Source organism: Malus sylvestris, chromosome 15, assembly GCF_916048215.2.
Source record: "Malus sylvestris chromosome 15, drMalSylv7.2, whole genome shotgun sequence".
Classification (NCBI taxonomy): domain Eukaryota; kingdom Viridiplantae; phylum Streptophyta; class Magnoliopsida; order Rosales; family Rosaceae; genus Malus; species Malus sylvestris.
This window is the reverse complement of record NC_062274.1, coordinates 46,608,456-46,620,462: the sequence shown is the minus strand read 5'-3', so window position 1 is coordinate 46,620,462 and position 12,007 is coordinate 46,608,456. Positions and strand designations below refer to the sequence as shown.

General features: G+C 36.0%; 2 protein-coding genes across 2 annotated transcripts; one reads left to right on the top strand and one right to left on the bottom strand.

The window, feature by feature from the left end:
- Positions 1-2,970: 2,970 nt before the first annotated feature.
- On the bottom strand, positions 2,971-6,364 carry LOC126603029 (uncharacterized). The gene is made up of 5 exons (XM_050269797.1): positions 6,332-6,364; positions 5,581-5,734; positions 5,167-5,224; positions 4,873-5,090; positions 2,971-3,230 (listed from the first exon to the last, which is right to left on the bottom strand). The coding sequence occupies exons 1-5, from the start codon at positions 6,362-6,364 to the stop codon at positions 2,971-2,973; spliced, it is 723 nt and encodes a 240-aa protein (XP_050125754.1).
- A 2,568-nt stretch (positions 6,365-8,932) lies between these two features.
- On the top strand, positions 8,933-11,793 carry LOC126605553 (uncharacterized). The gene is made up of 5 exons (XM_050272967.1): positions 8,933-9,242; positions 9,344-9,421; positions 9,534-9,609; positions 11,180-11,253; positions 11,357-11,793. The coding sequence occupies exons 1-5, from the start codon at positions 9,123-9,125 to the stop codon at positions 11,426-11,428; spliced, it is 420 nt and encodes a 139-aa protein (XP_050128924.1). The 5' UTR covers positions 8,933-9,122; the 3' UTR covers positions 11,429-11,793.
- The last annotated feature ends 214 nt before the right edge of the window (positions 11,794-12,007 follow it).

Genomic DNA, 12,007 nt, shown 5'->3' with positions numbered 1-12,007 from the left:
TGATGAAATTATATTGATTGTGTGAGCAGACTGCTACTTTAACCCTAATGGGCTAAGTAGATTAGTCCGTTGAAGAATGGAAGGTTGTTGCTCTTCCGTTAACTGCATGTATATGTGAATGTTTTAAATTACCTAAAGGAGTATATCATGGAACAATTCCATTTCCTTGCGCTGAAGTTGTGAGAAATGGGCTCGACCAGCAAGAATAGATCCCTTATGCACTATTCAGATCTGGGGAAGAAGCAAAGCTACTTGTTGAAGCCTTGGGTTCAGGCAAATTAGGCGGTTTAAGGAAATTTATTGTATAAAAAATAAATAAGTGCACACTTATACTTAAAAAATAATATATTTTGTATAAAAATTAGGTTATATCATTATACTAAAAACCATATATAACTCATCTAAGAAATACATAACTAAAAAGTATATATGTTACATATATTTAATTACAAATTATAGTACACACTAAATATTATGAGTATTTGAATAACTTTTATTAACAATTCTCTTTTATGTGTGATTACGTGGTATTAGGATTTTAGGAATAATTTTCTTTTTCTATTTTTTCTATAATTATAAAGCATTAGGATTCTAGGAATTAGGGATTTAATGCCACATAAACACCAAACCTGCTTGTTTCACTTTTCCACAAACACATTTCACTTTACTAACTACCTAGACGACGTCATCTCTTAGAAAAAAATAGAATAGTTCAGAGACTTCTTCTTCCTCGCGAAGGTCTGCATCTCAGCCCGCCAATGGTGATTTGGCTTTGATTTTTCTGCTTTTGGTTGATTTTGGCTTTCATTAAGTTTGAAATCCGACCTTATCAGTCGATATCTAAACCATTGGTGTACATCGTTTCGAGATTCACAGTAAGCAAAGCAAATCGATGCGAGTTGTTCGATAGCAGGTTGATGTTTCCGCTGAATGTCCACACCGCTCACATTGCCTAGACTGCCGTCTAGAGCCGCCTAAATCCTCCTTGATTTTCTGAACATTTTGGCTTGAATCGAATCAAAACACCACCATCGAGCGCCTAGGCCAATTTTTAAAACATTGCTTGGGTTGATAGAATGAATGAAAATAAATGTCTGTCGTTTTGACCAAATGGAACGTTCTTTCAAAACTACTTTCCTAAGATAATACCATAATTTTCTTCAATGGGCCTTAGTCCGCCATTGGTTGGGAGTAGAAGGAAGTTGACTAGTCGGTTTATAGTGAATTTGTGTAACAAGTATTGATGAGGTTAGCTTCGGATATTAATTCGAGACAGATTTGGGTATCGATTTTTATAGGTCTTGTTTCGCGCCATGCCTTAGATAGTCATGCTTGCCCCTTTTCTAGACCCATAATTTGATCTGATCCCACAAATGAAGGTGTAAAGATTATAACTTTAATCTTTGAGGCAGTCAAGCTATTTTGTTCACTTCTTTCTTGTTGGATCTTCAAGCGGTTTCGCAATACCTTTACATCATATTAGGAAGGTATGGGTGGTATCTGCTCGTGCATGATGTAGGCTGATCCAACTCAAATGAGGCTAGTTAAGATTCAAGTGTCTCGACCGACCCTTTGTGTATGAAGTAGGTTGATCCAACTCAAGGTACCGATTGGTACGCAGACAGGGACGAGACAAAATGGATGTTTCGTGTTATGTTTGGTATACGCAGGAAGGAACAAGACGGTTGTTCCGTTCTGCGTTTGGTAACGCATGGATGGAACGGAACCAAAAGATTAAATGACTAAAATACCCATGTTCCATATGTTATTTGGTACAATATTTATGCGTGGAACGGGATAAGACTTTTTTTTTATTTATTTTTTATTTTTTATAACTTGTTCAAATTTAAACACTATATGCTTATCCATTATTTGTTTTTCTTGGTCCAAATTTTATTAGGTATATGTTGTGTTCCACATGCAAACCCCTTTAAAATTTGTAATTTACGTCTTCTATGGTTTAGGTTGATGAAGTCAGACTTCCTCGAGCCAGTGAACATTGGACGTAATGAGATGGTTAGCATGAATGAGATGGCTGAGATCGTTCTGTCTCTATGGTCATGGTTGCCATGCAATGTTGAAAAATATATAAGTTTAATGATCATGCATGTCGTAAACGTTTTAGGGTTTAAGCATTCAAAACTTAAACAAAGAAAATGAAATATCCAAAACTTAAACATGAAATATCCGAAATCAAACATTCATCCTAACTTAAAAAACAAATAATGTCTTGCTAAAGTTGCTAAAGCAATAATGAAAACACTAGAAGTTGATAAAGTTCATCGTACTAAAACCACAAATACTAAAACCCTAAATTCTCAAAGGCTTTCCATAAACACTTTAATGAAATCTAGCTTCTATGAGTCATTTAAGGTAGACCAAATACACATCAGATCGATATATTTCGCTAACTTCATTGAAATTCTTAGCACCTGATCGTACGAAAGACCCATTGCCTAAAGCTCAGAAGGTAGTCTAGCTTTCGTTTATCCGAAAGTAAAACTTTCCCCTAATTTCTACATTTTAGTAACAGCTTTATTCCAACCTTCACTGATAACAGATACAATATTTGCATCACCATCATTCATACTCCTCTTCCTTTTCCTAACAGGTTAAGATGCACTAGATGTAGCAATATAGGGAGATGGGGTAGGTGAAGGCAGAGGCATCTTGGAAGTCTCGCAATCCTCACTTTCCAAACCCATATTTTCGATTGCATCTGCTGCTAATTCAGCCATACTACATGTGGCTTAGTTTCTCCCAAACACTGTACATAACCATAGATACAACGAGAATGGCTTATTTGGTTTGCAAGATGCATTGGAATGTTTCTACAATAAGAACCCAAAGAAATCAAGGTTAAGACTTTCAAAGCAACTAATTGAGAAAGAATAAGAAACAAAATTTACCTTCACCCACTTATGTAGTATTTTGTCACTATCCACAACAACACATTTTTTTCTCATCATCCTAACCAAATCCAGATGTATTCATCATGTCATATGCAGATGAATACTTTTCTTTTAGATGTTTCAATTTGTTTTGTATATGCTTCAACTTTATATTAATGCCAGGAATATGTTCCCTCATCTTGGAGGCAACCATTACAAAAGTACCAGCCTTAAAACTGCCAGTCTCACACCTAACACCATCAGCAACCATCTCCTCGAGGATGGTAAGTAGTACATCCTCCTCATGATCAATCCAATTATGTGAGGTGGCCATATAATTTATCAAAGAAGCCATATAATACATAAGTAACACAAATAAACATATTAGTAAGATTATAATCTATTGCCTACTAGAAATCAAGGTAGAATAAAATTACCTTGCACAGAAGTAAGACTATGATGGAGGAAAGAAACCAAAAAATGTACTACAATATGAGTACTTGATGACGTCCCTGTATGGTACCCACATAATTGATCAGCAAGCAATGATGAACAATTTCGTGATAATTCCAAATCATCGTGTTTTTTTTAGATGGTAATTCATTCAACACTTAAACAATAGAACAACCATATACAAGGAGGAGAGATAAGCGTATACGAGAACACCAAATAAAAGACCAGGCTTTATCAGCCATAACATCCAGATAACTCTCATTTAGCCATAAACAAAAGAACTCTCATTCAGTAAAGAAAAAGACATCAAGCTTTATCAGCCATAACATCCAGATAACTCCCAATTACCACATTACAAATTCAAGTCTACTTATTTCGATACACCATTTTTCCAATCGAAACATAAACTCAATACACATACCCCAAATGGGACAAACGATACTAACTCATTTAGCGTCTTTGCAAGCACTTGTAGTTGTTGGGAATAATTCCAGCAGTATTCTCCTAATTATTAGCTAGTAAGACAACTTACGACAAATAAGAAGGGACTAAAATGAAGAAATGAAAATGCCATTGCAACCAACGTTTGTTTGTCTTCTATATTCATATGCTTGATTCTACAATATGAAGAAATGAAAAGGCCATTGCAATCAGTTTGCTGCAAACGTATAAAGCTATCGATCTATGTTACGAATTGCAAGTTTAAGATATTTCATGCTGAATTCTAATGTACTACTGATCAGTAGAAAAAGTTGTGCATAATTGAAGAGTATCATGCAATTCATTCTTATAATCTAAAACATTGGAAAATTTATCATACAATTAAAAAATCACCATGCGGAAACAACTCATTCCAGCAAATAAAAAACAATAACAAACATGTCAATAGTCTTGATGTTATGAATTTTCAAACCAATTACAACAACTATATTGAGTCCACATCTCAATAAAAGACAATTACAACAACTATCATGTCAACCAATTTTCAAGCTCTCATTCCTTTCCACTCATCATATATTTCTCTTGCAAGATCATCCTTCCATTGAGTCCATGTCTGGCTTGACTCAACGGTTTCAATGTAGGCTAATATTTCTGGTAAATCTTCCATTATAGGCAATTCATCAAATGCAAGCCTTGCATTTTCCTCAGGATCAACCGCCATATACATTCTGATAAAATTATAAAGCAAACTACATGCGATGATCATTCGTCCCTGAATCTTGATTGGATAGTAGGAAGAACTTCACAAGATAGCCCAACGTCTTTTGAGAAGGCCAAAACATCTCTCAATGACATTCCTAGCACGTGAGTGTTTCATATTAAAATATTCTTCACGATTCCCAGGTGCACGTGCATTGTCTTCCCACTCTTGCAAATGGTATCTAGTGCCTCTATATGGTGCCAGAAAACCCTCACCATTTGTATATCCAGAATCAACCAAATAGTATGTACCTATATTAGTTGATAATAAATTTTAGTTGTTGGCCAACAAAGGTAAGGAAGAATACTAGGTACTTGTCTATCTTACCAGTTGGGACCTTGAGACCATTAGCTCTAGTAACAGCGTCACCAAGAACTCTTGAAGCAGTAGCTGATCCCTCCCAACCGGATAACACATATACGAATTTGAGGTCATGTGTGCATACACCTAACACATTAGTTGCTATATGACCCTTCCTTGTTCTATATCTTGGTCTATCGACATCAGGCACAATGACCTCTATGTATGTTACCTTTAAGCAACCCCAGACAAAAGAAAAACTTATATTAATTAGCAACTACAAATAATTATGTTATTAATGATTTTACTATGATGCTTACCTTTAAGCATTTCCATCTTGATTCCGTGCAATCATCTGGGATAAGTGTTGGTGAGGTTCCTCATTCCCCAGCAGGAACTTGAGATCTCCAGTTCATTCGAAACGCAAGAGTAACACAACTAGATATAAAGCAAATTAGCAAACAAATAAACCCTGAGGATATTTATGCTTGAAAGAGCTTTCTTTTGCCATGTCTACAACTCTTTTCAAAAATGAAACATCACAACATAAGTTTTTGGGGCAACAAAAACGTATTAGGTTTAAAAAAATAACACAGAACCCAATCCAACAGAGGAAAATCCAAAACATGTAACCCAATCCAATCCAACAGAACCCCAAGACATCAGATTTATAGATTTTAGCACATAAAAATCGAAACTTGAACATTGAAAAAATAAATCCAGATAGAGAGATACCTCTGAATGCAATACTACTCAATAGGGGGAGTGGAAGCAAATAAACAGAGGCGGATCTTTGGTTGCAGATGCAGTATTGGGCAGATCGAAGCACTACAAAATACAAAGAAATCGAAACAAGCAAATCAGAAAAGAATATAAAGAAATCGAAGCACTGCAAAATACAAAAGCAATTTAGCAAAATTAGGAACTGGGTGTTAATGACATCGAAACAAGCAAATCAGAAAAGAATAATAATGCCACTTCAAATTTACATCAAAATTAATTAAAGGACCTCCTGGAAGCAATTTTGTTATTTTCAGTTGCAGATACAATATTGGGTAGATTGAAGCACTACAAAATACAAAGAAAGAGAGACCGAGAGGCTACACAATCACAATTAGATCGAACTTGGAATGGAGATGCAAAGCTGAAGTTCACAGATAAGCTACATGGAAGAGGATGAGGAGGAAGGTTGCGAAGCGGAGATGCAGAGTTGAAGAAGTTCACAGCGGCAGAGAAGAGAAGATGATAGTTAGGGTTTATTGTATGATTTAGATGGTGTAAATATTGAAAAAGACAAGGGGTATTTTTGTCTTTAAATGTTATAAATTTATGTTCCACGGACATGAAACAAGTCGTTATAGGGGGGAAGCGGAATGAAAAATCACCCAAAACTTGTCCTGTAATACAGCATGTTCCACATGTTTTAGGCACACCAAACGTGGGACGGAACGTCTCGTCCCACTCTATTCCGTCATGTCTCACGTACCAAACGGTACCCAAATGACCCACAAGTAGACATGTTTCTCTTTAGGGGATATGGTCGTCGGACCCTCGTAGCTCTACCTGTAGGCTGCCTAAGTAAGTAGGGGTGGGCACTTGGAACCGAAAACCGAAACCGAAACACGAATCGAATCAAACCGCACCGAACGGTTTGGTTTTGCGGTTTTGGTTTCGAAACCGAACCGCGGCAAAGAAAACGGTTTGGTTTCGGTTTTGGGTTTTCAAAACCACACCGAAACCAAAATCGCACCATATAATAAAATTAATAAATAAATGTTATATTTTAAAATTTTAATTAGTTCAACTAGGTTACTAGACTATCATTATCATCTAGTTTTGCCCATCGACTCTTGAAGGTTGAAACACATCTCCTTAACTCATCTTCTTAAAACTCCTTTTTGGTGCAGTTTTGTTGCAATTTTTTGCTCCAGTTTTGGTGCAGATTTTCTGCAGTTTTCATGCAGTTTTTTGCTGCATGTTTGGTGCAGCTTTGCTAAGTTTTTTGTTGCAGTTTTGGTGCTGTTTTTCTGTTGTTTTACTGCGTTTTTATGCAGTTTTGGTGCTGTTTTTTGCTGCATTTTTTTTGCAGTTTTGCCACTGTTTTTTGCTGCATTGTTGCTGTTTTTGTTGCAATTTTGCTGCATATTCATTAATTAATATATAAGGAAAATAAGATCGTCTTATGCATAAATAGGTGTATATTTTAAATTGTACATTTTTTCCTCAAAAACCAAACCGAAACCATTTGAAACTGCACCGAACCGAACCAAACGGTTTGGTTTCATTTCGGTTTTGGCTTCAAAACCGCACCACACCGTACCGTAAAAAGTTTCGATTTCGGTTGTGGTTTCACTCGAAACCGCATCGAACCGCACCGCGCCCACCCCTATAAGTAAGTATAGGAAGGCTCTAATAAGTCTCTAATTGAAGGAAAATTTTGTCTGAAAGAGGAGTATTTGAGTAACACGTACATTTAAAATGCGATTGAAAGAAACACAGATTAACATGAAAAATTAAAAATTGTTTCCCATGAAATTTAAAACCTCATAAATGGTGAACCAAAACTCAATTCAAAACTCAAAGAGCAAGCAATGAAGACCCTTACTTTGGGTGATTACCTTTATAAAACAAAAGGTGTTATTCAAGGTAGAAAGACTTATAGAATGGAAATTTCCTTGTCTTAGTAGAATTAAACTTCCATCTTAAAAGTTTTTGACTTGAGACTGCAGAGCATCTTTATCACGCCCCTGATCTCAAGACTGCATAGTTGCGTCATAATTTGCCTATGATGGGTTTTGAGAGTATAATCAATTGAGATTTTGAGGAATTTCAAAGTTTGATGGATTTTAATTGATATATTGAGATTCCATGCACAAATTTAAGTAAATCTTTCAAAATATCAGAGGAAGAGGTGAGTTGTGATGCTTAAATACACTACCAATTCTATCGAAATCCTTTAGTTTTTAAAATCATAAAAAAAAAAACTAGGAAATTATCGTTGGTATTCCAAAATTTTCATTTTGCACTCCAAATTTTTTATATCTAGAACAAAAAAAATACACGTATGAGTGTATAATGAAATTTTTATGAATGCTAATAATAGTTCTAGAAATCAATTCCTAACTTATAAACTCTCTTAAAATTCTAATTCCTAATTTATAGGCTCTTTTAATACACCTGAATTTTGCGAGTTATTTTAAAATTCTAATTGAATAAACTTGGATTTTGTAAATTTTTATAAACTCTCTTAAAAATCAATTGAATACGTCACTTTTAAAATTTTGATATAATAGTCCCTGAATGTGTATAAAGCATTAAAATCCTTGAACAAAAAAATCCCAATTGAATACATGTCTTATTCTAGAGGAATATAAGAAATTTTGTGTTACTCTCTCGTTGGTGGTATTCCTCAAAGCTTAAATAAAATCTTGCCTAATTTAAAATAAAAATAGATATTTTCTTTTTCATCTTTGTGGAATGAGTTTTATTTTCCTCCAAATATTTCTGGTTCAAGTTTTGACAAGAAACATGGACAAACTAGTTCAAAGATATTTCTCCATCAGTTACCGAAAAATCCACACTTAGCTTTTCCTGGTTCAGAAAATATAGGTCTACTTATCAATCCACAACCCAACAACAAAATCAATCAAATTATCTTTCAATTCGATATTTAACACCCACAATAGTGTTCAACATTTTTTTTTTCTTCAAATAAAGTCAAAGTAAGGATCCCAGTATTTGTAGCTCCATTCTCCTTTTTGTGTTTGGTCAATAGTAATGCCGCATTATTCACAATTTTTTTATTAGTTTTTGTTATAAAAATAAAAATAATAAAATGAAGGAAAAATAACACACTTGTTCCCTATGACCAGAGAGTTCAAAAAATTATACTTTCCTCTTAACTATTAAATTAGAATTTACTGTTAAATTAAAATCAAACAGAAAATTATACTTCGTCTTAACTATTAAATTAGAATTTACAGTTAAATTAAAATCAAACGGTGAGCGACCGCAACTCAAATAAAAGAAGGAAGTGAAGCAAGGAGGTTACATAAACGGATAAAAGATATACATTTTTACCAATTCACGCAGCCTCTTGTCGCCATAAACAGAGAGAGAGGAAAAGCAGTAGCTGGACCACCTCAGATTCATCACACAAATTAAATTCACACCATTATTCTCCCCCATTTCTCCCTTCTCCCGAAAACTCAGCTCAAATCTCTCTCTCTCTCTCTCTCTCTCTCTCTCTCTCTCGCCGAGGCATCGACAACACCAGCATGATGTGGGACGAGTGGGACGACACCATTTTCTCCGACGCCGACCAACAACAACAACAACAATCCGACCAGGATTCTCACCTCAATTTCGATTTCTTCTCCGACCTCTCCAAACCCAAGGTCTTCTTCTTTCCCCAGCACAATTAGGGTTTTCTTAATAATTTGTTTTCGATATTTTGAGCTGGTAATTTAGTTAATTACGTGGGTGTTGCTGTATGTAGGACTACTACAAGATATTGGAAGTGGATTATGATGCCAATGATGACGCCATTCGCTCTAACTACATCCGCCTCGCATTGGTTTGTATTTTCGATTATTTTACACTATTTTTTTTGTTTTTTATTACTTGGGTTCCTTTTTTTGCTGATTGAAATGCTTTAAAGTTTGCGTCTTTGTGGTTTGTGGGTGCAGAAATGGCATCCGGATAAGCACAAGGACCAGGACAGTGCCACCTCCAGGTTCCAAGAGATAAACGAAGCTTACCAAGGTCAATTTTACATTCTTGCCGTTTTGCATTTTGCCATACTTTTGAGCTAGCGACGGTTGCTTAGAGTTTTCGGATTCTCGGAAATAATGGGTTTGCTGCAAAATTTGAGCTAGAACATACTACTTGAGTGGAGTAATTTGTGTGCTAATTTAGGACCATATGTGCACATTGACACATTAGTTTTGATTTCGGAGTAATCAGAGACTTTGTTATCAGATACGGTGATGTGGGGTTTAAATTTTGGGCTAGGAAGTCTGGGGCGGTGTTAAGTTTTTTTTACGGAACTGTATGTTAGTGAAGAGGGTTGTTGAGTGTAAACATCTCTTGTTTGGTGGATTGTTGCAACTACCTAACAGTCGACCATTTAGGTAGTTGTTACTTGTCCATTCTTAGAGAACTCTGTTGTAAAATTAGGTGTCACCAGTTTCCCTGAGTCACACCACCATTTTTAGCAGGTGTTTCAATCATTTTCTCATCATACTCGTAGCTACTTTGATTAGTCTCTGGTGTGTCCAGATGACTTTCGACTTTTCGTGTAGGGTTTAATGAATCAGCTGTTATTTGGGAACCTGGGGACTGGGGTTGCCCTTTATGGCCAGATGAGATTTCGAGGAAGGTTGGCCATGGCACTTGCAGCAAGCATTTCATATGACAATTTAATTTAGAGGTGTAGACTTGTGGCTTATCTGGTTCATGCTGTAGTTGATTCAAACCAACATCTATTAGTAATTTAATCGAATCCATCTGTGTTTCATCAATTTTCCATGGCTCACCAAACGTATTATGACAGAGGCTGTATGAAAGTAGTTTTTGAGCCCTACAGTGATAATAGTCCAATAGATGTCCGCTTGATGCATGATTGTTTTATTACCAAATATACGAGTATAATCTGGAGTTTTTAGAAAGCTGAAGGAGTGTGAAGTTGGTATTCGGTACTGAAATTACTGGCTCCTTAGATTACTGTATAATTAGAAATGACCTCTGGATGACAAAACATCAAACGAAACATGGACAATATGGGGAATTACTGGAAAGGCTTGCAAAAAAAATACAGCGGGGAAGCAAATTTTTGCAAAAACGGATTTGCCAGCTTGTTCTTCAGTGTAGTTCATCCATTAAGTTTTCCAACTTGACGAAAAGGTATCTGGGAAATACTATCTAGATATGAGTTTCCCGTTAGCCATATGTGTGTTAACCGTTAACCTTCGGAAGGCATGCTTCCCAAAGGTAACATCTAGACTATGCTGCTTGATGATTGGATATGCTACACTGAACAATATATAAAGTCAGAAGAAGAATATTGTAACTCAACTGATTTACATTAAACTTATTTTAGCCGAGTGAGGCCTTCATGCCTTTTAATTTTCCTTGTACATGTATATATCTATTTCTCCTTGGTACATTCCCCAAGAGAACTCAGATGTCACTTGGCTTCTATGTACAATTTATTTTTCGTTTTTGGTAGTTCCACAAATGGGTTCTTGCTTCTTGGAGGACCCATAATATAACTCTAATGAAATGTCTAGCAAATGATTTGGATCTGACCAAGAGTTTTGATTTTATTAAACAGTTTTGAGTGATCCAGCGAAGAGAATAGAATATGACAAAAAAGGGATGCTTTACGTCTACGACTATAATATAAGTGTAAGAATTCCCTCTTTCTGTACCATCAGATATGTTTCTTTTCCAGCATCTACATTTCCTTCTGTGGTTTTCTTCCTTCTAACTTACTGTTTGTTGACCACAGGAGTACCTAAACCGCTACAAAGGTCTTATATTGACGTGCAATGGCCTCGGGATAAGGACTTCAATTTGGTAATACAAAACAACCTGCACAGGAACCCTTTTCGTTATAGCCGGGAAAAGCTTTACAACGTGCATGGCGCATATTTGCCCGACACTGCAAGCGGCATATTTGGGGAAAACAAGGACCTGTGGCTTTGGTTGTATTTTGAGGTTACTACTATCATGTGCTCGTGTATAAAATAGAGAAACAACATGTTACCTCATTCTTGTAGGGTTGTGTTTGTATAATCTTCTTCTTGCCCTCAATGCTTATCCACTAATTATGGAATTGTTCGGTGGTCGAACCCGAGACGAACCTTTTTTTGTTTGTTTTGGGTACTGAAAAACGTACGTTGGTGACATTTGAGAGCACATGGAACTTATGGTCTTGCTTTTTAATCTGTTGTTCCCATTTCATTGGAAATCTGAGGGATCTAGTTTTTTGGTACATGCCGTGCTTGGCCGGTCGTTCCAACTCATGCTTGTGCGGCCTTTAAAACGTGTGGGAATGTTAGGATCCAATTGCCCCATGTTGAAAAAATAGCATGTCTTGGCGTGGTTTATGACATCTTGGGCACTCTTTCCTTGTAAGCTGGGGTTTAGGGGAAAACTA

What these genes read in the sequence shown, in the direction of transcription:
- LOC126603029 (XM_050269797.1), bottom strand. Translation starts at nt 6,364, where the DNA reads ATGTCTACTTGTGGGTCATTTGGGTACCGTTTG. An exon ending in GGTCATTTGGGTACCGTTTG is followed by an intron (nt 5,735 to 6,331) that starts GTACGTGAGACA and finishes TGTATTTTGCAG; the next exon opens with TGCTTCGATTTCTTTATATT. An exon ending in TGGTCTCAAGGTCCCAACTG is followed by an intron (nt 3,231 to 4,872) that starts GTAAGATAGACA and finishes CTTCTTTGATAA; the next exon opens with ATTATATGGCCACCTCACAT.
- LOC126605553 (XM_050272967.1), top strand. Translation starts at nt 9,123, where the DNA reads ATGATGTGGGACGAGTGGGACGACACCATTTTCTCCGACGCCGACCAA. An exon ending in CCGACCTCTCCAAACCCAAG is followed by an intron (nt 9,243 to 9,343) that starts GTCTTCTTCTTT and finishes TGCTGTATGTAG; the next exon opens with GACTACTACAAGATATTGGA. An exon ending in TCTACGACTATAATATAAGT is followed by an intron (nt 11,254 to 11,356) that starts GTAAGAATTCCC and finishes TGTTGACCACAG; the next exon opens with GAGTACCTAAACCGCTACAA.